Below are 27,970 nucleotides of genomic sequence, written 5' to 3' on the forward strand. Positions count from 1 at the left end.
GATCATTCCAATCCAAACCCAATAGAGAAGGAAAAACAGATATTTCACTATAGTGGGAAATTAGGAAAAAAAGAACCATGCAAAAATACAAGTGATTGTGTGTCTTTTAAAAGAATTATAAATCACACTGAATTACCCAAAATTACAAAGAAAAGTGCATTTATTATTAAGGTAACTTGTGTTGTCTGTGCCTTTACATCAACTCCAAGTTTTATAAAAGGAGTACATTCTTTGACCATAAAGACTTTATATTTGTTAGTGTTTTTTTTCAATCTTTAGGGAAAAAATGAACTGCGATATTAATGATAGGCTTTGTAGCAAGAATTTAGGAAGACAATAAATTTCAAAATTGGAAGGGTTATCACAGTTTTTAATAAAGAGATAAAATTATTTCATGAGTGCTTTAAATATATATAGGTGTCATTTTATTATTTACAAGGAAACCCATTTCACAAAAGAGGCTAAAGACTGTAAAGATTGAACAAAGCTATAATTCTGTTAAAAATTAAGATAGGTTTAGGAAAACTAAAGTCCTAATTTTTTTTTTTTTGACCACTTTGGCCAGAGCTGTTCATAAATTAGGTAATCAATATTTGTTGACTAGTCCCCTCCCTTGTTAAAAACTAAACACTTGTCCTCTTGTATCTTTTTTAAAAAAATATTTCAAGTAAGTTTCAACAGTATGCTGTGATAAGAATGAAACCTATTAACATTATCCTTGGTATATATTTTGATTTTCTGTTGTTTTCTTAATCTTATATTGTCAGTATGGTTTCTAAGATCTAAGATCTCCATAAGGGTAAGTGATAATTGGGTTTTGATAAATCATAAGGAATCTTCTACTAGAAATATGTCTGTTTATTTATTGTACATCAGGAAAAGATTAGTTTACTTTATGCCAGAAGATAATGTTTGGGCCTAAATCTTAATTTTTCTATCTTAATTTTTCTATATATGCCTAAAGGATATATAGAAGAAAAGACAAAAAGATGAAGAGCATGCATCATTACAGACTGAATCATCAGTCCCTACAGAAGGGGAATTTGTTCTTTCAAAAGTAGAATTTCAGCAGCCAGGTGTGGTGCCTCAAGCCCATAATCCCAGCACTTTGGGAGGCCGAGGAGAGCAGATCACGTGGTCAGGAGTTAAAGACTAGCTGGCCATCATGGTGAAATCCCGTCTCTCCTAAAAATACAAAAATTAGCCAGGTGTGGTGGTGCATGTCTGTAATCTCAGCTACTCGGGAGGCTGAGCAGGAGAATCACTTGAACCCAGGAGGCAGAGGTTGCAGTGAGGCAAGATCGTGCCACTGCACTCCAGCCTGGGTGACAGAGCAAGACTCTGTCTCAAAAAAAAAAAAAAAAAAAAAAGTAGAATTCAGCTGGGCGTGGTGGCTCACACCTGTAATCCCAGCACTTTGGGAGGTCGAGGCAGGTGGATCACATGAGGCCAGAAGTTTGAGACCAGCCTGGCCAACATGGCAAAACCTGGCCTGTACTAAAAAATTAGCCAGGTGTGGTGGTGCATGTCTGTAATCTCAGCTACTCAGGAGGCTGAGCAGGAGAATCACTTGAACCCAGGAGGTAGAGGTTGCAGTGAATGGAGATGGCGCCACTGCACTCCAGTCTGGGCGACTGAGTGAGACTCCATCTCAAAAAAAAAAAAAAAAAAAAAGTAGAATTCATGGGAAAAATTACTTGTTGCTATTTAGCCTTATTTTTAAATATTTCAGTATATTGTCTGTTTGATACATATGAACAATCTGACTACAACTCATTGGGAAACACCAATATTTACCTTACCTTCTAATGTAAGGCATGATTCCAGGTATTTTCTCATACCTCAAACCTTAAATCTCTAATTTAGTCCCAGAAACAGTATTCTACATGTCAAAACGTTTTTTGTTTTGTTTTGTTTTTGGAGACAAGTTCTCACCTTGTCAACCAGGCTGGAGTGCAGTGGCGCCATCATGGCTTACTGCAGCCTTGATCTCCCTGGCTCAAGCCATCCTCCCACCTCAGCCTCCTGAGTGGATGGAGCCACAGGCATGTGCCACCAGACCGGCTTTTCTGTTTTTTAATTTAATTTAACTTTTTTTTTTTTTTTGTAGAGACAGGGTCTCACTATGTTACCCAGGCTGGTCTCAAACTCCTGGGCTCAAGTGATCCTCCTGCCTTGGCCTCCCAAAGTGCATGAGCCAGTGCACCCAGCCTCAGAATATTTTTAAAGATGAAAACCTAATGCTCAGTTAAACTTTTATAAGATCTATGTGCTTCTAAATAAGTGTAAAGATGACTATTTTCTGGATGTTGTATTGGTGGGGAAGATGGAGAGATAGAAGAACAAGTGTTTATTCTCTGGTTGTATTTTCTCTCTCTCTCTCTTTTTTTTTTTTTTCCTTGAGTTAGAGTCTTGCACTGTTGCCTGGACTGGAGTGCAATGGCGTGATCTAGGCTCACTGCAACCTTCTCCTCCCAGGTTCAAGCAATTCTCCTGCCTCAGCTTCCCAAGCAGCTGGGATTACAGGCGCCTGCCACCACGCCTGGCTAATTTCTTGTATTTTTAGTAGAGACAGGGTTTCACTATGTTGGCCAGGCTGGTCTCGAACTCCTGACCTCGTAATCTGCCCACCTTGGCCCCCCAAAGTGTTGGGATTACAGGCGTAAGCCACTGTGCCCAACCTCTGGTTGTATTTTCAAAATATATCCAAATAATATTTTAAAAATGTATTTAGTGAGCACTAGATTCCAAAATAGCAAGAGCAATTTCAGCAAAGTATAATTCCTAGAGAGGAATCCTACAGTACCTCGTTTTGCCTTTTTTGTTCTCTAGGTCATGTCAGGATGGGAGCATAACTGACCTGGCCCTAGTTCCTAGGAGGAGCATGTGCCCTCTAACATGTGCACAGAAGGATAATAGGGTCAGTGGGATGAGGAGACCAAGTGACTAAAGCAGATCTGAGAATCTGAGCTGTAAAGGATTTGGAGGTGGGATGGAGGGATAAAACCTTAGTGGGAAGCAGACAGCAGATAGAGAAGATATAGGATAAACTCATGGAAGGTGTAAGCAGTTTCATGATTTTAAAATTAGCCTATTAAGAGGTTGTGTTGGAGGTCTGTTTTCTTAGTGGGGGCAAAGTGGCAAGGGAAGTTTCACTTCTGAATAGGGTGGAAAATGAAGATATAAGGAAAGAAAGAGAGAAAGAGGAAAGACGTATTAGGCAGTGTGAGGCAGAGAAAGAGAAGAGTGGGAGAAGGAGGGGAGTCAGACTTTCCTTGGCTGGAGGCAAACTGACCAATGCCCGTTGCTGCCCCTTTCGACCGCAGGGTTCATTTGGTGAAACCTGGTTGGACTGAACCTTTAGGAGAGCCTTGAAGTAAAAAAGAAATCCCAGACAGGTCAGTGGCGGATGTAAATGTTTAAGGAAGAACAGACAGTCAGCTGTAGAAATGGAGGGAGGGGTAGAGCTGACTGGAGAGTGATTTATGGATGGTATATTTCATGAGGCTTGAGTCTTTTTTAGCACTAATAGTTGGCGTCAGCTTCACCTGTTGCCTCCATGAGTCATGCCCTGGTAGCAGAGGATGGTGGGCCAACTGCCAAGCCATCCCCTGAAGGACCGGCTGCCTGGGAGTGAGGAAAGGTGGTTGATGGGCTCTGAGACAGCAAGGTACAAACTGAAATGGGGTGAAAAGAGACTGTCAAAATAAGTATGGGCTGATTTGTTCTAATATATCATAGGTTATTATTAGATGCTGGAAGAGTAAAATGGAATAGAAGATGAAAAATGTGAACCTTTATCTTGATTCCATTTTAAATCTCCTAAATTCTGAGGAGCTTTGCAATTCCTCTTCTGGATATAAATCTGCCCTACAGTAGAGTTGCAACCTTGGATAAATAAATAAATTTGGCCTCCCTGAGCCTCTGTTTTCCCTGTAAATCAGGACTAGCATAATCTACCTCACAGGATTGTGTTGAAAATTAAGTGAAAACTTACATAAATTATGTAGTGTGGTGGGGACATATGATAGGTACTGTGGCCTATCCTTAGGAGGGATGAGGAATGGAACTATTTTTAAACGTAAAAGGTCAACTTTATATGCTGCCATATAAGTAACCCAGTGCAATTGGAGCTTGAATCAACAGGCCTGGGAGAAAGCTTACAGAGTGTGCCTTTGAAATCCCAATACCCAGTCATGGTGATTTATGAGACCTTACCAGCTTGCATATGTGATGGCCCACTGAGTTTGTTTACTTTAGTTTTAGCTCGGTTACCCAGCACTCTATGATAGCCTATTTTTTATTTACACTCTCACTAACTCCTGTATTATGATTTCTTTGAAAGAATATGAAGACAGCCATAAAAAAGACTCTTATTGAAGTTGTGAGGGTCTCCTGTAGGTCTTCACTTCACTGTGTCTAAACATCGGTCTGTTGCTTGTGCTTTGCTTTTCTCTCACCCTGGATGACCTTCAAGGCTCTTCCAAATGATTTCTCTGATTCCCTGAAATACTGAAATTGTGATTAACAGAAGTTTCAAGTGTTAATCAATATCAAGATAGTAGTTGTCTCTTCCTGGGGAAACTAGAAATGAAAACCAAACATAGGCCTCTGTAATCATTGCACAGATTAAAAATGAAAATGCAGCTGAGAAACAGAGGAATGAATGAGAAAACCCTAAACGTAGTTCTAGCCCCAGGATGAGGTCTTTGTCTTGAGTCTGACGCTAGCCATAGCCGGTAAGAGAAGGAATTCCCTAGTAGTGTAGTTGTTACAAGGGAATGAGTCATTTTGCAGGTAATTGTTCTTCTTCCATTTTCCACTTGCTGTCAGCCACTTTACAGAGGAGTCGGACTTTGTTCTGCTTAAGAGAAGTCTCTTTCCTTTTATTGTTTAAAAAAAAAAAAAAAAATTCCAGAAGCCCTTAGAAAGAGATTTGTGAGATCAACTGGTTTACCTTCTTCATTCAGATGAAGTAACAAAGCACAGAAAAGTTATTTTGTCAAGGTTTCTGTCTTGTAGCAAATACAAACTTTCTGGTGTTAAACATATGACCCTGATTTGGGTCTTTACTGACATCATCGCTTTTTTTTTTTTTTTATTTTCGGAGACGGAGTCTTGCTCTGTTGCCCAAGCTGGAGTGCAGTAGCACAATCTCGGCTCACTGCCACCTCCACCTCCTGGATTCAAGTGATTCTCCTGCCTCAGCCTCCTGAGTAGTGGGTATAACAGGTGCATGACCACGCCCAGCTGTTTTTTGTGTTTTTAGTAGAGATGGGGTTTCACCATGTTGGCCAGGCTGGTCTCAAACTCCTGGCCTCAAGTGATCTGCCCACCTCAGCTTTCCAAAGTGCTGGGATTACAGGTGTGAGTCACCACACCCGGCCAACATCATCACTTTTGAATGAAATTTTTAGTTTGGTGATGACTTTATTATTTGTATTTGATCCTTGTCCATTTTTCTCTAGATCTGGTACTAATTTCATGTGGAAAATAAATCGTTAGGAGGTTTTCATTTTGTACGTTTTGGCTGCAAACAACCACAACCCAGTCTTTAGGTTTTCACTGAGGGATTTTTGTTTTAGCCCAATTATTGTATGACATGTATCTGCTCCAAAGGTTCTTATAGGTGAAATGAGATTTTTATGTATCTGTATTCAAACACATAGATAGATAGATAGATAGATAGATAGATAGATAGCGAAACATATAGACATACCTCTGAAAATACAACCAGCCATATAATGTAAGCCTGTTGTGTGTTAATGAATGATAGGGTAATACATTATGTTCCTGTCCTGTAGAGGAGTTCGAGTATTCAATACAGAGGACCAGAATGATTGGTCCCAGAAAAAGTGCTCCTTAAGCTGGATCTTGAATACTGAGGATTTATATAGGCATCTAATAGGGAAGAGGTGGTATTCCAGGGGCTGGATAAGGCAGGGTAGGATGGGATATTCATGTGGATTCGCTTTATTGTATGTTTGCTGGAGAGGAGGGTAGTGGGCATTCTGGAGGAGTGAGCCTCTCTGGAACAGAGGATGTGATTATAGGACCAGTGGCAGGTGTGAGAAATGTAGATTGAGGCCATACTGCAGACTGTCTTAAATGCCAGGTCAAGCCATTTGCACATTGTCCTATAATTCATGAAGAACCCTTACATTTGACTATAAGGAAAATATTATGAAGAAACTAAAATAAAGTGACTTTAGAAGGTTATATCTGGTGGTAGTATGCAGGATAGATTATATCAAGGGGAAATTGTACTGAAAGCAAGAAGAAACCGTTAGGGAATTAGGTGTAAGAGTGATAAGGGCCTGAAATAGGATAGTGATGAAAAGAGAGGAATGAGTAGGAGAAAGATTGCACAGAGAAGGGTGACAGCATACATAAGACTTGGCAGGACCACAGCCAGAAGAAAGCATGAAATTCTAAACCTGAATAATGGACAGAATTATAGTTGGAAAATCATGAAGAGAAGCCAGTTGGGTATTGGGGGAGGGCTGGACAATATGACAGTTAAGTTTTTAGACATATAATTTAGGTAAGGCTATGTATCTAAGCGGAAATGCCCTATAAGCTTTCAGTTGTCAGGACTGGATTTCTGGTTTAAAAAAAAAAAAAAGAGGGGGCAGGATTTTACTTGGGTGTTGTCTGCAAAGTTGATAGCTAAGACCTTAAGGCTCATCTGTGAAACGGGAGTGACAGTGCTCATTAAAGGTTATTATTAGAAATAAATGAAGTAATTCCAGGAGAGTACATAGGACTCTCCTTGACACATAGTAGACCCTCAATAAACATTAGGTTTTATTATTGTTTATTATGGGTTTTAGGGAACAACACTTTTGTGAATTATTAGAACCTTATTTGGGAAGCTATAAAAGCCATCTGCGTGATGTGTTTTCTTAGTACACCAAATGAAAGTTCATATGTTCCATTCATATACATGCTTCCCTAGCTGTTAGGGGAAGGTGATAGCGCATGTTTAACTGTTGATCACTGTTTGTAAGGCTTTTCGTGTTTTTTACATATTTGGTTAAGGATCTTAATCCTTGAGCCGTATTTTGTTCTCATTTGTTTGTGTCCAGAGTCAAATTAAGTTTAAGGAATTTATAAAGAGCTTCTTTGCAAGAATGATATTAACTCGATGTATTAAAGCTACATTCACCCAAAGTGTAATAGACTTACACAACATGGAAGAAATCCAGGAGAGGCAGACAGTTATTCATGAAGAGTGGTAGTATTCCTGTCTGCCTGTCTGTACATTTGTCAGATCAGTGCATTCTGAGAAAATTATGCCAATTTGAAATCTCCAAAAGCATTCTCAGCCAGTATCTGTGATTCTGATAGTTTACAAACTGTTGATAGCATAAGCTGTTAGGAAGATATTGTAGAAATTTTAATGCAGCTGTTTTAATTAGATTGCTTTCCTTATAACAAGTTTCAGTGTTTCTGGTCACAATACAATTGATTAGCTCCTGACACATGACACTGCTGGATCACCAACCTTAACTCTGATTCTCTCCATACAACCCAGTGTCCTTAAGTAAAATGCTGCATATTTCATTGCTGGTAAGAGAGGCAGGGCCAAGATTCGAACTCACATGAAGCCAACTAGAGAAGCCTATGCTCTACACTATGTTACATCTCATAATTCTCATACACTACTAACCTGTTGCAAATGAAAAAGAAGTCTTATTATTGTACCACTTTTAATTGCACTTATTATTGCCTTCAGTAAAGTCTTCATTTCTAAAATGTCTTAGTAAAACAGTAATTTCATAAAAATATTGCCAACTATGAGTACTAAATTCTAATTTTGGTTATATTATGCGGCCTTGGATAAGGAAGTTTCTTAGGCTTTCATATTCCAAACTATTGGACTATTCTAAAAACATTTTTAAGTATTTTGATGGATGTAGTCTATTCTAATATAATGGCTTTCAAGTGTTTGAAAGTTACTACTTATTTAAAACTCAACTGTCTGGCAGCTTTTCTTATCCTGAACTCTGTGAAGAACTTCGGGGACAGGAGGTAAAATGTCTTTGAAGAGTAAGAAATCCAAAACTTCATGTATTTACATGTTCTGGTCTTGTCTCATAGGATTCTTCTTTCTCCTTACATACCCTCCTTTAAATCCGTACCTCCCCCGGTCTTCTCCATCTTGCAAATGGCACCAATGTCCATCCTAGACATTGATCATCCCAGAAGTCTAGGAGTTGATTCTTCTCATTTCTTCAGTTCTGTTGTGCAATTCTTCAAGTCTTGTCAGTTTTGCCTCAAGCACTTTTACAAACTATCCTCTACAGAGACAGCTTTACAAAATGTAAATCACATCCTATCATTCCCTGCTCAGAACCTTCCAATGGTATCCTCACACCCTCTGGAAGGCTCATACCCTCAGGACCCACGTGATGTTGCCTTGACTTGCCTCGGCTCTCATTCCGTAGACCTGTCCTCCCTCAGACTGGCTGTGTTACTCAGCCTTTGTTGAGAGTGCTGTGCCCCAAATCTGGTTGGCTTATTCTAGGCATTCGAGTCTCTTCTCAAATACCACCTTCTCAAGTGCAGCTTTTCCTTACTACTTAATTTTATAGTCCCCCATCAATGTATGATGTTACCCTCTTTTCCTTCATTGAGAGTGTTTGTAATTTTTTTTTGTCTGCTTGTTTATTGTCTTTTTGCCCCATAAGTCCAAGGTTTACATGAACAGGGAACTTGTCTGTTTTGTTTATTACTGTATCCCCTATGCTGGCACATACTATATAATAAGTGTTTGTTGAGTGCATGAGTGAATAACCATTCTAAAAAACTCTGATGTTTAAAGCCCTTTGCTTTATATAAGAATTTTACTTGGAACCCTGGTATTTTTGTTTGTATTTGTTTGTTAATAAATGTCAAGAGTTCAGTAGTAAGATAGGTTTCGGAAATGCTAAGTTAAACAGAATAAAGAAAAAATATGTATTACAGGTCCTGGCAGAGCCTTGAATATGCTAACATTTGACAGTGGGAGTCTTTGAGAATTATCACATGAAGCTGCTGTACATTACAACACATTCTAGGAAATGCTGTCTTAGACAAAAACCTGTCATATTAGAATTGGGGTAAGGGGCACGATACTGACCATGAGGCAGCAGATTCCTATGGACTACATTAAAAAAAAGAAAAAAAAAAAAGAACAGACTGATAATCTAGGGCTCAGAAAAAAAAAAAAACTATGATATGAAACAGTGGCAAAAGGATTCAAAAAGAATACAGCGGTTGGGACTATCTACTTTTTAAAATTTTTTTATTACACTTTAAGTTCTAGGGTACATGTGCACAATGTGCAGGTTTGTTACATATGTATACATGTGCCATGTTGGTGTGCTGCACCCATTAACTCGTCATTTACATTAGGTATATCTCCTAATGCTATCCCTCCCACTCCCCTCACCCCACAACAGGCCCCAGTGTGTGATGTTCCCCCATCCTGTGTCCAAGTGTTCTCATTGTTCAATTCCCACCTATGAGTGAGAACATGCGGTGTTTGGTTTTCTGTCCTTGCAACACTTTGCTCAGAATGATGGTTTCCAGTTTCATCCATGTCCCTACAAAGGACATGATGAACTCATCCTTTTTTATGGCTGCATAGTATTCCATGGTGTGTATGTGCCACATTTTCTTAATCCAGTCTATCATTGGTGGACATTTGGGTTGGTTCCAAGTCTTTGCTATCCTGAATAGTGCTGCAATAAACATACATGTGCATGTGTCTTTATAGCAGCATGGTTTATAATCCTTTGGGTATATATCCAGTAATGGGATGGCTGGGTCAAATGGTATTTCTAGTTCTAGACCCTTGAGGAATCGCCACACTGTCTTCCACAATGGTTGAACTAGTTTACAGTCCCACCAACAGTGTAAAAGTGTTCCTATTTCTTCACATCCTCTCCAGCACCTGTTGTTTCCTGACTTTTTAATGATTGCCATTCTAACTGGTGTGAGATGGTATCTCATTGTGGTTTTGATTTGCATTTCTCTGATGGCCAGTCATGATGAGCATTTTTTCATGTGTCTGTTGGCTGCATAAATGTCTTCTTTTGAGAAGTGTCTGTTCATATACTTCACCCACTTTTTGATGGGGTTGTTTGATTTTTTCTTGTAAATTTGTTTAAGTTCTTTGTAGATTCTGGATATTAGCCCTTTGTCAGATGGATAGATTGCAAAAATTTTCTCCCATTCTGTAGGTTGCCTGTTCACTCTGATGGTAGTTTCTTTTGCTGTGCAGAAGCTCTTTAGTTTAATTAGATCCCATTTGTCAATTTTAGCTTTTGTTGCCATTGCTTTTGGTGTTTTATTCATGAAGTCCTTGCCCATGCCTATGTCCTGAATGGTATTGCTTAGGTTTTCTTCTAGGGTTTTTATGGTTTTAGGACTAACATGTAAGTCTTTAATCCGTCTTGAATTAATTTTTGTATAAGGTGTAAGGAAGGGATCCAGTTTCAGCTTTCTACATATGGCTAGCCAGTTTTCCCAGCACCATTTATTAAATAGGGAATCCTTTCCCCATTTCTTGTTTTTGTCAGGTTTGTCAAAGATCAGATGGTTGTAGACATGTGGTATTATTTCTGAGGGCTCTATTCTGTTCCATTGGTCTATATCTCTGTTCTTGTACCAGTACCATGCTATTTTGGTTACTGTAGCCTTGTAGTATAGTTTGAAGTCAGGTAGCATGATGCCTCCAGCTTTGTTCTTTTTGCTTAGGATTGTCTTGGCAATGCGGGCTCTTTTTTGGTTCCATATGAACTTTAAAGTAGTTTTTCCAATTCTGTGAAGAAAGTCATTGGTAGATTGATGGGGATGGCATTGAATGTATAAATTACCTTGGGCAGTATGGCCATTTTCATGATATTGATTCTTCCTATCTATAAGCATGGAATATTCTTCCATTTGTTTGTGTCCTCTTTTATTTTGTTTGTTGAGCAGTGGTTTGTAATTCTCCCTGAAAAGGTCCTTCACATCCCTTGTAAGTTGGATTCCTTGGTATTTTATTCTCTTTGAAGTAATTGTGAATGGGTGTTCACTCATGATTTGGCTGTTTGTCTGTTATTGGTGTATAGGAATGCTTGTGATTTTTGCACATTGGTTTTGTATCTTGAGACTTTGCTGAAGTTGTTTATCAGCTTAAGGAGATTTTGGGCTGAGATGATGGGGTTTTCTAAATATATAATCATGTCATCTGCAAACAGGGACAATTTGACTTCCTCTTTTCCTAATTGAATACCCTTTATTTCTTTCTCCTGCCTGATTGCCCTGGCCAGAACTTCCAACACTATGTTGAATAGGAGTGGTGAGAGAGGGCATCCCTGTCTTGTGCCAGTGTTCAAAGGGAATGCTTCCAGTTTTTGCCCATTCAGTATGATATTGGCTGTGGGTTTGTCATAAATAGCTCTTACTATTTTGAGATACATCCCATCAATACCGAATTTATTGAGAGTTTTTAGCATGAAGTCCTGTTGAATTTTGTCAAAGGCCTTTTCTGCATCTATTGAGATAATCATGTGGTTTTTGTCTTTGGTTCTGTTTATATGATGGATTACGTTTTTTGATTTGCATATGTTGAAGCAGCCTTGCATCCCAGGGATGAAGCCCACTTGATTAGGGTGGACAAGCTTTTTGATGTGCTGCTGGATTTGGTTTGCCAGTATTTTATTAAGGATTTTTGCATTGATGTTCATCATGGATGTTGGTCTAAAATTCTCTTTTTTTTGTTGTGTCTCCGCCAGGCATTGGTATCAGGATGATGCTGGCCTCATCAAATGAGTTAGGGAGGATTCCCTCTTTTTCTATTGATTGGAATAGTTTCAGAAGGAATGTTACCAACTCCTCTTTGTACCTCTGGTAGAATTCAGCTGTGAATCTGTCTGGTCCTGGACTTTTTTTGGTTGGTAGGCTCTTAATTATTGCCTTAATTTCAGAACCTGTTATTGGTCTATTCAGGGATTCAACTTCTTCCTGGTTTAGTCTTGGGAGGGTGCATGTGTCCAGGAATTTATCCATTTCTTCTAGATTTTCTAGTTTATTTGTGTAGAGGTGTTTATATATTCTCTGATGGTAGTTTGTATCTCTGGGGGATTGGTGGTGATATCCCCTTTATCATTTTTTATTGCATCTATTTGATTCTTCTCTCATTTCTTCTTTATTAGTCTTGCTAGTGGTCTATCAATTTTGTTGATCTTTTCAAAAAACCAGCTCCTGGATTCATTGATTTTTTTGAAGGTTTATTTGTGTCTCTATCTCCTTCAGTTCTGCTCTGATCTTAGTTATTTCTTGCCTTCTGCTAGCTTTTGAATGTGTTTGCTCTTGCTTTTCTAGCTCTTTTAATTGTGATGTTAGGGTGTCAATTTTAGATCTTTCCTGCTTTCTCTTGTGGGCACTTAGTGCTATAAATTTCCCTCTACACACTGCTTTAAATGTGTCACAGAGATTCTAGTATGTTGTGTCTTTGTTCTCATTGGTTTCAAAGAACATCTTTATTTCTGCCTTCATCGCATTATGTACCCAGTAGTCATTCAGGAGCAGGTTGTTCAGTTTCCATGTAGTTGAGTGGTTTTGAATGAGTTTCTTAATCCCAACTTCTACTTTGCACTGTGGTCTGAGAGACAGTTTGTTATAATTTCTGTTCTATTACATTTGCTGAGGAGTGCTTTACTTCCAACTATGTGGTCAGTTTTGGAATAACTGTGATGTGGTGCTGAGAAGAATGTATGTTCTGTTGATTTGGGGTGGAGAGTTCTGTAGATGTCTATTAGGTCCGCTTGTTGCAGAGCTGAGTTCAATTCCTGGATATCCTTGTTAATTTTCTGTCTTGTTGATCTGTCTAATGTTGACAGTGGGGTGTTAAAGTCTCCCATTATTATTGTGTAGAAGTCTAAGTCTCTTAGTAGGTCTCTAAGGACTTGCTTTATGAATCTGGGTGCTCCTGTATTGGGTGCATATATATTTAGGATAGTTAGCTCTTCTTGTTGAATTGATCCCTTTACCATTTTGTAATGGCCTTCTTTGTCTCTTCTGATCTTTGTTGGTTTAAAGTCTGTTTTATCAGAGACTAGGATTGCAACCCCTGCTTTTTTTTTGTTTTCTATTTGCTTGGTAGATCTTCCTCCATCCCTTTATTTTGAGCCTATGTGTCTCTCTGCATGTGAGATGGGTCTCCTGAATACAGTACACTGATGGGTCTTGACTCTTTATCCAATTTGCTAGTCTGTGTTTTTTAATTGGAACATTTAGCCCATTTACATATAAGGTTAATATTGTTATGTGGGAATTTGATCCTGTCTTTATGATGTTAGCTGGTTATTTTGCCCATTAGTTGATGCAGTTTCTTCCTAGCCTTGATGGTCTTTACAATTTGGCATGTTTTTGCAGTAGCTGGTACTGGTTGTTCCTTTCCATGTTTAGTGCTTCCTTCAGGAGCTCTTGTAAGGCAGGCCTGGTGGTGACAAAATCTCTCAGCATTTGCTTGTCTGTAAAGGATTTTATTTCTCCTTCACCTGTGAAGCTTAGTTTGGCTGGGTATGAAATTCTGAGTTGAAAATTCTTTTCTTTAAGAATGTTGAATATTGGCCCCCACTCTCTTCTGGCTTATAGAGTTTCTGCTGAGAGATCAGCTGTAAGTCTGATGGGCTTCCCTTTGTGGGTAACCTGACCTTTCCCTCTGGCTGCCCTTAACATTTTTTCCTTCATTTCAACTTTGGTGAATCTGACAATTATGTGTCTTGGAGTTGCTCTTCTTGAGGAGTATCTTCGTGGCATTCTCTGTATTTCTGGAATTTGAATGTTGGCCTGCCTTGCTAGGTTGGGGAATTTCTCCTGGATAATATCCTGCAGAGTGTTTTCCAACTTGGTTCCATTCTCCCATCACTTTCAGGTACACCAATCAGATGTAGATTTGGTCTTTTCACATAGTCCCATATTTCTTGGAGGCTTTGTTCATTTATTTTTACTCTTTTTTCTCTAAACTTCTCTTCTTGCTTCATTTCATTCATTTCATTCATTTCATCTTCAATCACTGATACCCTTTCTTCCAGTTGATGGAATTGGCTACTGAAACTTGTGAATGCATCATGTAGTTCTCATGCCATGGTTTTCAGCTTCATCAGGTCATTTAAGGTCTTCTCTATGCTGGTTATTCTAGTTAGCCATTTGTCTAATCGTTTTTCAAGGTTTTTAGCTTCTTTGCGATGGGTTTGAACATCCTCCTTTAGCTCGGAAAAGTTTATTACCCATCGTCTGAAGCCTTCTTCTCTCAGCTTGTCAAAGTCATTCTCTGTCCAGCTTTGTTCCGTTGCTGGTGAGGAGCTGCATTCCTTTGGAGGAGAAGAGGAGCTCTGATTTTTAGAACTTTCAGCTTTTCTGCTCTGGTTTCTCCCCATCTTTGTGGTTTTATCTACCTTTGGTCTTTGATGATGGTGACGTACATATGGGGTTTTGGTGTGGATGCCCTTTCTGTTTGTTAGTTTTCCTTCTAACGGTCAGGACCCTCAGCTGTGGGTCTGTTCGAGTTTGCTGGAGGTCCACTCCAGACCCTGTTTGCCTGGGTATCACCAGCAGACGCTGCCGAGCCGCAAATATTGCAGAACGGCAAATGTAGCTACCTGATCCTTCCTCTGGAAGCTTCATCTCAGAGGGGCATCTGGCCGTATGAGGTGTCAGTTGGCCCCTACTGGGAGGTGCCTCCCAGTTAGGCTACTCGGGGGTCAGGGACCCGCTTGAGGAAGCAGTCTGTCCATTCTCAGATCTCAAACTTCATGCTGGGAGATCCACTACTCTTTTCAAAGCTCAGTTGGAAATGCAGAAATCACCCGTCTTCTGCATCACTCATGCTGGGAGCAGTAGACTGGAGCTGTTCCTATTTGGCCATCTTGGAACCTCCCCCAGCTATACCTACTTTATTGGATTTTTGCGTCTCCATCAGCTGACATGGTACTTACAGCCTAGAATGAGCATACAAAGGATACTCATTCGCTATTCGATGATGACTGACAAACAGTCTCCCAGGATCACCATGAAATAACTAAACTGAGTTTGATTTATTTAAAAATCAGGTCCAGGTAACAAACTGCACCTGTCCCCTTGAATTGATACAAATAAAAATAAAACAAAAAAGGACGATATTTTACTTTATGGAACTTTTTATTACAAAGAATTAAAAAAAATAAAATAATAATACTTAAAAGAATACTTTGACTATTATTTTATCACCTAAAGGCTTTTCTTATTATTTTATTTTTGGAGACAGAATCTCTGTCACCCCGGCTGGAGTGCAGTGGCGCGATCTCAGCTCACTGCAACTTCTGCCTCCCGGGCTCAAGCAATTCTCCTGCCTCAGCCTCCCGAGTAGCTGGGATTACATGAGTGCACCACCACACCCTGCTAATTTTTTGTATTTTTAGTAGAGACAGGGTTTCACCATATTGCCGAGGCTGATCTCAAACTCCTGAGCTCAGGCAATCTGCCTGCCTCGGCCTCCTAAAGTGCTAGGATTACAGGCATGAGCCACAGCGCCCTGCCAACCTAAAGGCTTTTCACAACTGGGAATTCACTGAATGTTGTATCATTAAAGCTAATGTGGACCTTGGATAAATGTATGCCTATTTTCTGGGAAATAATGGTGGAGCTCTTTGAAAGGGTAAAAATGGTGTTTTATCATACATAACTATGCCTGAGGTTTTTGTTTTGCATTTATCTTTGGGCAAAGTTGTAAAGTTAAGCAAATCTGGAATTGAAATAATTTGATAACATCAGCTAATATTTTTCAAAGTTAGATTTTTGAAGTATAATTTACATAAGAGTTACTCTTTTTAGAGGTATAGTTGAATGCATTTTCGCAAATGTGTACAATTGGATAACCACCACCATAATCTAGATATATAGGTAATGTGTAATTATAACATATATGTACTATACAATATAGGATATTTATACCACCCAAAAAGTTTTCTCTTGCTTTTTATAGTCATTCCCCAAACCCCACTCCCAGTGCTGATTGTCCCTATAGTTTTGCCTTGCCAGAATGAATAATACATTAAAGATATAGCCTTTTGTGAATGGCTTCTTTCACTTACAATACTTTTGAGTTTTGAGTTGAATTATAAGTTTCACTTATAATACATTTTGTGTTATTGCATCTATTGGTAATTTGTTTCATTTTATTGCTTTTTAGTATTTCATTTTTTTCCAGTATGTCATTTTATGGACACAATTTGTTTACCCATTCACCAGTTGACTGATAGCTGAACTGTTTCTGGGTTTCTGCTATAGAGAGTTGCTATAAACATTTTCATATAGGTCTTTATATAGACATATGTTTTCATTTCTCATGGGTAGATACTTAGAAGTAGGATTGCTGGGTCATATGTTCACTCTACTTTTTAACTTTATAAGAAACTGTCAAACCTTTTTCCAAAGTTTCTATACCATTTTGCATTCTCACTAGCAATGTATGAGAATTTAATTTGCTCTGCATCCAGGCCAGCATTTTGTATTGTTTGTATTTTGTATTTTATACATTCTAGTAAGTATGTAGTGTGGCATCTCACTGTGGTTTTACTTTTTGTTTCCCTAATGTCTAATGATGGTCGTGGATCTTTTCACATGCTTATTGATCTTTTTGATTCTTATGAAGTGTTTGTTTGTTCAAATCTTTTGACCATCTTTTCACTGGATTGTCCTCTTATTGTGTTGTAAAGATTTTTTAAAAAATAATTTCTGGATACAAGTCCTTTATTTGATATGCATTTTGTACATATTCCCTTCTCAAGTCTGTGGCTTGTTGTTCTGTTTTCTTAACAGATTTTTTCAAAGAGAAATTTGATAAAGTCCAGTATACCATTTTTTATTTTATGCTTCATGCTTTTGTGGTTTAAGAAATCTTTGCCTAACGCAAGATCACAACTACTTTCTACTGTGTTTTCTTCTAGAAGTTCTTTAGTTTTAGATTTTACATTTAGTTCTATGATTCATTTCAAGTAGATGTTAGTGTGGTGCAGGATAAAGGTTGAAGTTTCTTGTTTTGTGAGTGGATGCTCAATTGTTCAAGCATTCTTTGTTGAAAAGAATATCATTTCTCTTTTATAGCTCAAATTTTATTACTTAAAATTATTTTAAGATGCACATATTAAAGTGATATGTGTAAAAGATTATATATTTCTGGAAGCATGCCTATTTACACTAGTTATTATTACTTTAGGAGACAGATATTCTCTTTGTTTAAATTGTTTCCACAAAGCATACCACGAAGTACAGAGGGGACATTAGTAACTATTTTATGATGATTATGGTATTCATTTAGGCCAATTTAAGTGAACTGGAGATCCTAATTTTCTCTATAAGGAGAAAATACTTTTTCATACAAGATTGTTTTTGTGGAGGCTTCATTTATGTGAAGTTTTTGCACCCATTTATTGTCATGATTATTCTTCAGTGAAACAAAAGTCTGTAGTAGATATGCTGCTGCTGCTGGTTTTAGGTAAATTGACTAAATAGTTATACAAAACTCTGTCTCTACCGTATATGAATTCAAACTGTATCAACAATTACAGAATACTATGCTAACATCTAATAAGAGAGCCCATGTAGAAGAGAAATATAAATACAGCTATCAGATCAGTCTCATGTTATTTCAGCTTCAAGGAGCCTCTTAGCAAAAATGGTTTCCTTTCTCCATACATGTTGCAGGTGTTTACTATTTTAAATGAGACTTTTTTGTTAAAAAAAAAATTAAAATAAGATCATTTAGAGAACAATTCTTAGCTTGTTCAGATGATTATTTGGTTTTAAAAAAGCAGCCTGGAGTTCCTCTTAATCTCAAATCTCCATAACACTTACAAGAGATGTTTTCATTTACTGAAAGGAATAGTTTTTTCTTAAATCAAATGTAGAGCCATTATCACTAGAGGGCAGTAAATACAAACAGATTTAGTGGATTTACTGGCACTAACGATGTTTTCAGAATACTAGCATTAATCAAAGAAAGTATAGTTTTTATAATATGAAAATACATGTAACATTCTGTTATGTAAAATATTGGTTATGAATCAATTCTAGATTATTGTCTGCCTCTAAAATATTTTTAAGGCATTTGAAAGCAAAGGGAGGCTGAGAAACACTAGTTTTCTGTGGCTATTCTGTTTAATACTTGAAGTTTAACTTTGCCTCAGAATTCTTCAAGGGACATTTAAAAATTAGATTTGCATTTGTTCAAGCTGAACAGTACTGGATATATGAGAGACCACGTTATATAGATTTGCTTCTTGATTAATAACTACCACGACTTTTAATTTTAAGGTGAAAGGTGTAAAATAAATGTAGATTGATTATAGGATAAAATATTTTCCAATAATGTAAGTCCTACTGCAAACAGTGCTACTGCCTGGAAAACTCCTTATGTTGGAGAAGTCTAAGAGCTAATACACTTATTTTAAACAATATTTCTTAAATATTTCAAACACAGTAATATAATATACAGCTTAGAATTGATTATATTAACGGATCTATTATGTAGGCTCTAGGCTAAATATAAAATAATGCCTGAAATAGTTTTCTTTTTTTGGCAATTTAGAGTACTCTGAAACCAGACAGTCTGGGTTCAAATCCTGGCCCTGTTACTTACTACTGGCTTTGTGACCTTGAGCAAGACAACTTGACCTCTCTGAGCCTTAGTTTCCCCATAATTTAGTTTTGTTTTTCCCTATTCAAAAATGCATCTTTTCTCTCTTGACCTCTGTTACAAAGTCAATAATGACAGCATGTGTTAATGTATCAGCAGTTCAACTCCATCAGCAGAATTTCAAATATCCTGAAATGTACTGAAATAGTTCAAAAAGATTGTTAATTGCTTGGGTATCCGGTAAGGACTGAGAAAACAAGGAATAGCAGGGAAGTGGCCTCTAGAAATTCTGAGGGGTATTTCTAGGAAAAGTCTGAAAAAGAGAACTAACTGAATATTATGGGAATTTTTTTTTTTTCTTTTTTGAGACAAGGTCTTGCTCTGTCATCCAGGCTGGAGTACAGTGGTGCAATCATAGCTCACTGCAGCCTTAAACTCCTGGCCTCAAGCCATCCTCCCACCTCAGCACCTCCCACCTCCCACCTCAGTAGTATCTGGAACTACAAGCACATGCCACCACACCTGGCTAATTTTTAAATTTTTTGTAGAGACGGTGGTTTCTCTATGTTGCCCAGGCTGGTCTCGACCTCCTGGCCTCAAGCAATCCTCCCGCATTGGCCTCCCAAAATGTTGGGATTACAGGCATGAGGCACTTCACCAGGCCAAGAAACTATTTTTTCTATTTCAACAAACACACTTGCATATATGTATATAAAATCATTTGGGCATTTGAGAGCAGTGGATTACAGATAAGAAACCTGAGCTCTAGCTGTAACGCTGTCCCTCAAGTTGTGTTGTCAGAACTTTTCTGGACCTCAGTTCCTTGTCTGAATGTGTCGTCATCATTACATCTGCATATGAGGGCAGCTGTGTGTTGTTCACATAGCACTCCCAAACATAAGCGTGTCTCACTATATGGCAGGGCTGTCTGCCTGTGGGCACCTGCTTCCTCACCCTGTCCAGAGATCTGACCATGGTGATAGTAACCACGATTCTTTAATTCAAGGCACTGTAAAGTTAGCAAAAAGATTGAGGATAAACAAATCCACTCCTAGATTCATACTGTTTATCATAGAGTTTGCATCAGCCTAATTATATGATGAGCTGTCATACACCATTAAGAGCAAGGACTGGGTTTGCATTTCAATCCTGTCACCTATGGAGCAAGTTATTGAATATGTAAGAAGGTCCATCTTTTCATGTTAAAATAGGGATAATATTTATCTTATCAGAATGTTGCCAAGATTAGAAATGAGGTATGTAAAGTTCTTTGTGCATAGTAGGTGCCTAGTAAATGTTGTAACTTATTAAAGTTTCTTCATTAAATTTGGTGAAGCCAAGTCTGACTATAAGAATTGTATCTCTCTGGCCCTATTCAAATTTCTCTTCTAAATTATCTAGATTCTCTCTGCAGATAGCAGCTACCGTGGCAATAGGAAGGAGATTCTAGTCTCCTAGAAATGGAGATTAGGGAAAATGAAATGAATTTTAATTTCGCTCAGAGATTTTTGAAAAGATTTCTTATTCCCTAGAAATATGGAAACTTTCCTTGGTACTTTTTACTCAATATGATTAAATAATCTCCCTTATTGCAGCAAATTAGGGACTTATTTGAATAAGTTAAATCCTTTCACATCCAGCACCTATTAGAATGCCTGGCACATAATAGTTGCCAAATAGAAGTCTGTTGAATGAAGGGACCATCACTCACATTCAGCAGGGAGAAGAGGCTGCAGATTTTAGAGGGAAGGGAAACTGTATGTGTGTTTCTGCATAATGTTTTAAGACAAGGAGTATTATCTACTAATGTAATCTGTTTTAAATGTTTTTGATGATTTTGCTGAGGGTGAAAACCCTTGTCCTTTCCTGTCACCTATAATCAGTATAAAAATATTGATGTTTTGCATCTGCATCAGCCAACAATCTTTTTGTGGCAATAGTACACTACCTTGAGAAATACAGGGACATAATAAGATACTTTTCTGGCCTCAAAGATCCTCCACCCTGGATGAGGAGTCAAAGTTGAAGACAGTTGAAAAAAATAGAACAGTGATTCTTAACACTGGGGAACATTCAGGGAATTTCAGGGGACAGTGACTGGGGAGTACTCCTGGTGCTTGGTGGGCAGAGGCCAGGGAGGCTAGATGTCCTGGGATACATGGGACAGCCTTTCACCAGGGAGGTTTGCTGTGTGTCCCACACAACTTCCAAAAAGTCCCAGCAGCTATTCACATAGGTGAAAAAACAAAATGCACTTATAATTCTCTGAGCCTAGAACCCAACTACTTTTTACGTATAAATATTAAATATTTTTACATGGTTTTAATCCACACCAAATTTTCTAGTAATGCAGCAATAGTGTATATTGTGAAGATGGCACTTTGTTACATTTGAAACCTTTCAAAGAATCATTCATCATTTCAGGAAAAAGGAAAATTCTTCTAACATAACACCCCTGTATTCATTTTCATGCTACTGTTACTTTTGTGGTAATTCTCCCCGTAAGAGAAATCATAGCAAACCCTTAGATAGCACTTACTGTTCTAAGAGCCTTATGTATATGCACTAATTTAATCCTCACAACAACCCTGTAAGGTAGAAACTATTATTCTCATTTTCCATGTGAGTAAACTGAAGTATGGGAAATTTAAATAGCTTCCCCAAGGTCACACAGCTAATCAGTTATAGTAGTTTTTGACTACTTTTTAAAATGTAGTTGTGTACAAGTATTTATATTTTGTAGTATTTGATAGAAATTACTCATTTCTCCTTTATTTCACTGATAAGCCATTATACTGATTTTTTTTTTTTAATCTATGTAGGGAGTATTTAGCCTGTATGTATTCAGTACAGTATTATGAAGGAAGTGTATTTAGGAATTTCATTTCAGGATGAATACTTGTTATAAAAAGTAAAAAGTAACTGAGTCTTAAGTTTGTCAAAGAATAAAATTGATGGATGGATGGATTTTTTTTTTTAAAGGAGGGGGAAGGCAGTGAGCCTGACTGCAGAGTGTAATTTGCATTTAAATGACAAGTGGTATGACACTTCCACCTGTTCTTCAGGGAGCCTCACCAAGTATGCTTTGCCTCGAGGCCTTTGCTTTTGGCCATTCCTCACTTGGTTTTCCCTTCTCTACCCTACCTCTCACCCCTCAATCCACATGGCTTGTTTCCTTTCTTCAGATCTCCTGGTATACGTCATCTCATCAGAGGGGCTTTCCATGATCACCTTATAGCAACCTCTATCCGTAATCCTTATAACCCTTCTTTCTCTCCATTGTGCTTATCACCCCATGACGTATTATGTATTTATTAACTTAGTTTTGGAATATAAGCTGCAGGTGAGAAAGCTTTGTTTTGTTTACTCTATGTCCCCAGCATCCAAGGCAGTGCCTGACATACAGTAGGAGCTTAATAAATATTGAATGAAGGGGCAGATGTAGAATCGTTAGAATTTGGAAAAAGACTGGAATATTTGGTCCTAAGATGTACTTTGAATGATTTAAATCTGACTGAGAAAACCAGTTTGAGGTTGGCAGAGTAGAAGAAGGAGGGTATTTTAGGCCGAGAATTTGGTAAGACAAGAGATGGGATTGTCAGCTGTATGGTGAAGATGGAGGAATACTAGTCTTTCAGGAACAGAGCAAATGTAATAGAGCAGCTGAAAATAGGCTTGGCGTTGGGGATTAAGGTCAGATATGGCAGTCTGGAATTTACAGAGGGATGTGATGAAGCAGGCATTACTAGCTTTGAAGTAACAGGCTGCGGCTGGATTTGAGGGAAATTGATCTGGCAGTAGAGGTCAATATGAGACTAGAAGGGGAAAAGCCAGGGGCAAGAAGATGAGCTAAGAAGCAATTACAGCATTTTGGCCCTGAGACATGGAGTGCTGTCATGCAATTGAAAGGAAATATAACATATATATTTTAAAAACAAACGATAAACCAGAGAATTTTTTAAAATATTAGTATAATAGAATGATTATCATAATGATCATTGTCACTGTCATCTTTACTGTCTGATACCTACTTATCTTCAACTTTGTACCATTTGTTGTTTTAAGTGCTTTGCATATATGGTCTCATTTAATCCTCATATATATCTGTTCTGGTTATTTATTGCTATGTAAGAAATCACTTCAAACCTAATACTTTGAAATATGAATGTATTTTTATTAGTTTTCATGACTTTGTGGGTTAACTGGTCTTGGCTTCTTGCTTGGCATTCCTCATATGGTTGCAGCCCAGTGGGTAGCTATCTGAAAGCTGAACTGGCTGGATGGCTAAGATGGCTTCTTGCCCCTCAGGTCTGGCTCTGGGCTGGGGTGGCTGGCATTGCTGAAGACTGGCCAGGCATGTGTGCTCTTTCTTGTGCAAGTGCTCTCTTGCGCTTTCTCTCTTCACTGTCTGTGAAGTTAACATGGACTTCTTGTAGCATAGCCTCTCAGAGTAGTCAGACCTTTTTTTTTTTTTTCAACCTAATGGCTTAGGGGTCCGAATAGCACATTCAAAGAAAGCAGGATGAGAGCTGCAAGATTTCTTATGACTTAGCCTCAGCAGTCATGCACCATCACTTGTTGGTTACACAAGCCAACTCAGATTCAGTGTAGGACAGTGTGGCTCATTAAGAGTATCTTTGGAGACTAGCTGCCACAGTAATCCACTTTACAGATGAGGAAGCTGACACACTAAAAAGATTATTTGTCAGTGATTGTGCACAAAAGATTTAAACTTGCAATTCTTGTTCTCAGTACCAGAGTGAACCTGGGAAAATCATTTTTTCTCTCTAGGTCGCAACTTTATGTGGAAATAAGGGAGTTAGAGGGGGTGATATTAAAGTTACTATTTCTCTCAGTCTTTTAAATATTTGGATTGAGATTACGGGAGGGGTAATGGTAAGGAACAAACTGAAAGAAACAGCTTTGGATAAAAGATAGGGCTTGCTAACAAAGTTGAATGAAGGAGGGAAGGTGATGCCGTATAGGGGAACATGCCGGGTTACTCAAGGATTCAGCTAGATGATTTATATTAAACACCTGACGGTGTCTGACGCACATGAAACACCTGTTGAATGGTAGGAAAGAGTCATAGATTCCATCTGAGATACTGGAAGAAATATAGGCTCACTGACTGAAATGGAAGTAATTATACTAAGAACTACTTTAAATAGAAAAATGTCTCACAGTTTTGAAAAAGTTTGTCGTGACTAGCAGGGCATTCGAGAGGAGAATCTTGTATTCAGAAATATGGCACTGAAGTTCAAGTTAGAAGTGGTCATTGAAGATTGTGGGCCTAGGGAAAATTAAAGAAGTTCAGGATCCTGGGAGTTGAGGGAGAGTAGTAGGAATGATCAAACATGTGGAACACTTCAGAGAAGTAGGGAGACCAGAGAAAAGGAGGACCTTAGTATTCCTCTGGGGGTAGCTTTAGTGGAATGTTGGAGCTTTAATTTCTTCCTTTTGTAGAGGAGTAAGAGTGATGGAAATGAATACAACAGATGTTAACAAAAGCAGAGGACTGTAGCAGCAAAAGGCCAATAGAAACTCAGAGAGACACAGTGTTACAGGAGTGCTTATCAGAGAGCATGCTCTCTAAGACAGACATGCCACATGTGGAAATAGTTAAATGTCAGGAAGCCTGCAGAGTAGCCATACCAGCAAGTTAAAGCACAGAGTAGTAAGCACAGGCTTTGAGATGGAGAGGAGGTAAAATGCACAGAATTATATGCTAAAATCAACTAAAACCTAGTTTTTCCTTGTTTCTCACCCATAAGACCTCTTTAGTATTAAAGTTACAGGGTAATACTACACCAAACCAAATAGAAAATGCTGTTTTTCTAGAAAGAACTTTGATTTCTCATTTAACCCTCCTCATAAAATGTCTGATTACTCTTGAGCTCAATTCTGGATTCCTAAGAGCCACTCATTCCTTTCTTAACTTTGTGTACAGTTATTAAAATGTTCTGTTCTGGCTGGGCACGTTGGCTCACACCTGTAATCCCAGCACTTTGGGAGGCCGAGGTGGGCAGATCCCCTGAGGTCAGGAGTTTGAGACCAGCCTGGCCAACATGGTGAAATCCCGTCTCTGCTAAAAATACAAAAATTAGCCAGGCGTGGTGGTGGGCGCCTGTAATCCCAGCTTCTCGGGAGGCTGAGGCAGGAGAATCGCTTGAACCCGGGAGGAAGAGGTGACAGTGAGCCAAGATCGCACTACTGCACTCTAGCCTGGGCGACAGCGAGACTCTGTCTCTAAATAAATAAATAAATAAAATGTTCCCTTCTGATCAAAATACAGATCCTGAGTTCTATATACAAAACACTGCATTCCTTATGCATACACAGTGCCCTAGCTTTCAGATTTCCCTCCCCCCAGAATTGCAAGTGGTCCCACCCCTAGATTTTGAAGGTTTTAGAACTCTGTCATACATAACAATAGAAACAAAAGGAGCTGAGAGCAGCCATGCCACACAGGTGAGGGAATGTGTCATTGCCATCTGTGCCATCTGTGAATTCTGGACATTAGTCGTATTGTTTAATCCCTATGCTTTTATGTTGGATGAGGGGAGAACTACAGTTATTTCTACATCACCAGGGAGCCACTTGTTTCGGATTTGAGAGAGGGAAGCAATTAAAATGCTCGATTGCCATTTTTGGAGCAGTTTTTATTTGGAAGGAAGGGAAGCCAGAGGACATTAAAATTCATAGAAAATGCCCTCCAAAAGGATGGGCAATTCTTAAGAATGAACTACGAATTTTGAGGAGTTTTATGGTCATCATTCATCACTGCAAGAGGGAAGCCCCGTTCATCTTTTCTCAGGGTGGCCTCAGAGCTGCAGGGATACCATTATTCAATGGCGTTTGTCGGGTGAGGAGGAAGCCTCCCCAGAGGCTGGCCCTTGCCAACCAATCCCAAAGCAGCCTGCACCGAGGCCACACCCCCTCGCCTTATAGGCTAAGAGCTGGAATGCAATTGGTGCAGAGTTGGGGTTTTATGGGAGGGGCTTCTTGTCACTCTTCCCGGCTTCCCTGCAGTTCCTTATTTGGTAGCTTTTGACAGGACTAGCCTTTCTTGCAACTAAGCATCTTGACATACATTATTCATTAAGCCCTGGAGCTCGGGAGAGAAAGATGCAGACCCTTAGATCTTTAGATATTCCTTTATCACGTGGATTTTCTTTATTCAGAATAGTTGCCGAATTTTGTGCCATTCTGGAGTCTTACAAATGGCATGTATTCGATGGGAAGACGGCTGGATGGGATTTAATGCGAGGCTTTCTTATGTATACTTAATTACCAAAAACCTTTAAAAACTCATACTCTGCGTGGCTTGTGGAGGTTGTTAAAGTATCGAGATTTTGAAGCTAAATACATTTTAGAGCTTACTATATATATATATATATATATATATATATATATACACACATATAATCAATCAAAAATGCCTGAAGCAAACTATTTACTGTCAGTGTCTTGGGGCTACATAAAGGTAAGATTTATTTAGCTTTTGAAAACTCCTTACTCTGATTACAAAATTATTTAGAAAGCTTAGACTCTACTGTAATTTGTTCAAACTATCAGTTATGTATTCTTTCCTTACACATGAACTAGGAAGAAATACGTGTTAATAGTGGTCAAGATAAGATTGTATAACTTTCATCAGTTGTAGTTTGAGTGTTAAAATAGCTTTTTAGATACGCAGTAGTTCTTCTGTTTGTCATGTGGTATATGTTTGAATTGTGCTAGAAAAATATATGGTAATTAAATACATTCATTGCAAATAAATTATTGGGCCAAATTACTTATACTGATTTATGGATTCCAGTTAGTATGTTGCACATAAAGTTTATAAAATTAATTTGTGGCTGTTTCTAAAAATCTATACTACTTTAACCTGACGAGGAATACGTTTTTTTCACCTTTAGCTATAAAGCCCTAGGTGACATTAAAAATTGACATTACTTAACTATGTAAGTGATATTAAAGTGAAAACTTGATTGTCTATTATACTTGCAAAACTGAACAAAGTTTTTATTACACTGTTTTGTGAATCTCAAGAAATGAATTAATAAACAATTCAATAAGATTGTGTCCATGCTTGGCAGGCTTTTTGCATGCCCTGTGGTAACATTAGCATTGTGATCCTGTCTCCACAATAGAAGGAGGTAGAAAAACCTTATTCAGTCCTAAATGAAACATCACTTCACAGATTTTTGATATTTGAGCCAATCGTTTGAACCCGGGAGCCAATCACAACACATTTTAAAAGATTCATTTTCTGTTACTCTGAGGATTTTTCAGATTGGAGTGTTTGTCGTTTGCTTTGTTTCTTTCTTTTTGAAGGACAAGTTCCCCTTTGTTTTAGAGATTTACTTGAATTCTAAAAAAATTAGAAAACTTATTTCAGTCTTAGTTGTCCAAGTAGTCATGATTCCTTACCTCCCTTTAAATCTGTGGATGATTCACATTTTTAAAAATGTTTTTAAAATATATAGACTTCCATTATTTGAATTTTGTTAGCCATTTCTTGGCTAAAAATCTTCAGAAATGCAGAAAAGTATAGAGAGTAAATATAAGAAGCCTTCATTATCCCCCAGAATTCAGCTCCTAGCTTTTAGCCAGCTCACAATTGATGTTATTTTTGAAGGGCTTCACATTTGTACTACGATTATGAACCATTTGTACTATGATTATGAACAATATTGCCAAGAATCTAAATATAGAATTTTAGTACTTTTCTTTTTGAGGAAAATTTTTCCTGGACAGCTTTATGTTTAATACTGTACCTTTAAAAACATGTAAAAATAGCAAATATAGATATATTTGGTCTTATGCATTTTGAAGGATTTATTTTTATGCCATCAATGGAGTATTTGTTTAAATAACTTTGAATACTGATATCTACCAAACTTGTAATGCATCACAGTGCAGCATATTCAAATGATTTTCAGCAGAATATTGTCAGGAAAAAATAAGCAAATTTTCTTACTATTGGACCCATACCACCTCCTTAAATATATATTGGGAGGATATATAATATACCCAGTAGCACACTGGCGTGATGTAGAAGTAAAGGAGATTACATTTAAGAACATTTAGTTTTATTATTTTAGTTTGCTTCCTGAACAATCTTAAATGGCTAATGTAAATTGAAGAATTGCAGTTCTGAAAAGCAAAATACAGTATTGAGATTCAACTGCATTTTTACTTTCCTTTATGCCTTAACTGCTGTACACAGACATTCTGATGTATAATGAGAACAAAGGATTCGAAAGCATTCACTTAGAAATCCTCCCCTGTTTTTTTAGTTGCAACCCTAAA

The 27,970-nt window shown here is 38.0% G+C and overlaps 1 protein-coding gene across 20 annotated transcripts in view; it reads left to right on the top strand.

The window, feature by feature from the left end:
- The window catches only part of PDE4D (phosphodiesterase 4D), a 1,566,198-nt gene that overhangs the window by 1,510,681 nt on the left and 27,547 nt on the right, over positions 1-27,970 (top strand). Inside the window, exon 1 of one of the 20 annotated variants that reach the window (XM_016954550.4) lies at positions 15,414-26,138. The exons of the other annotated variants lie outside the window; for them this stretch is intronic. Within the exon in view, the coding sequence (XP_016810039.1) occupies positions 26,091-26,138 (48 nt within the window). The 5' untranslated portion in view covers positions 15,414-26,090. Of the gene's footprint in view, positions 1-15,413; positions 26,139-27,970 lie in introns of those variants that run through there. 20 annotated transcript variants of the gene reach the window in all.

The sequence above is a fragment of the Pan troglodytes genome, chromosome 4, assembly GCF_028858775.2.
Source record: "Pan troglodytes isolate AG18354 chromosome 4, NHGRI_mPanTro3-v2.0_pri, whole genome shotgun sequence".
Lineage (NCBI taxonomy): Eukaryota > Metazoa > Chordata > Mammalia > Primates > Hominidae > Pan > Pan troglodytes.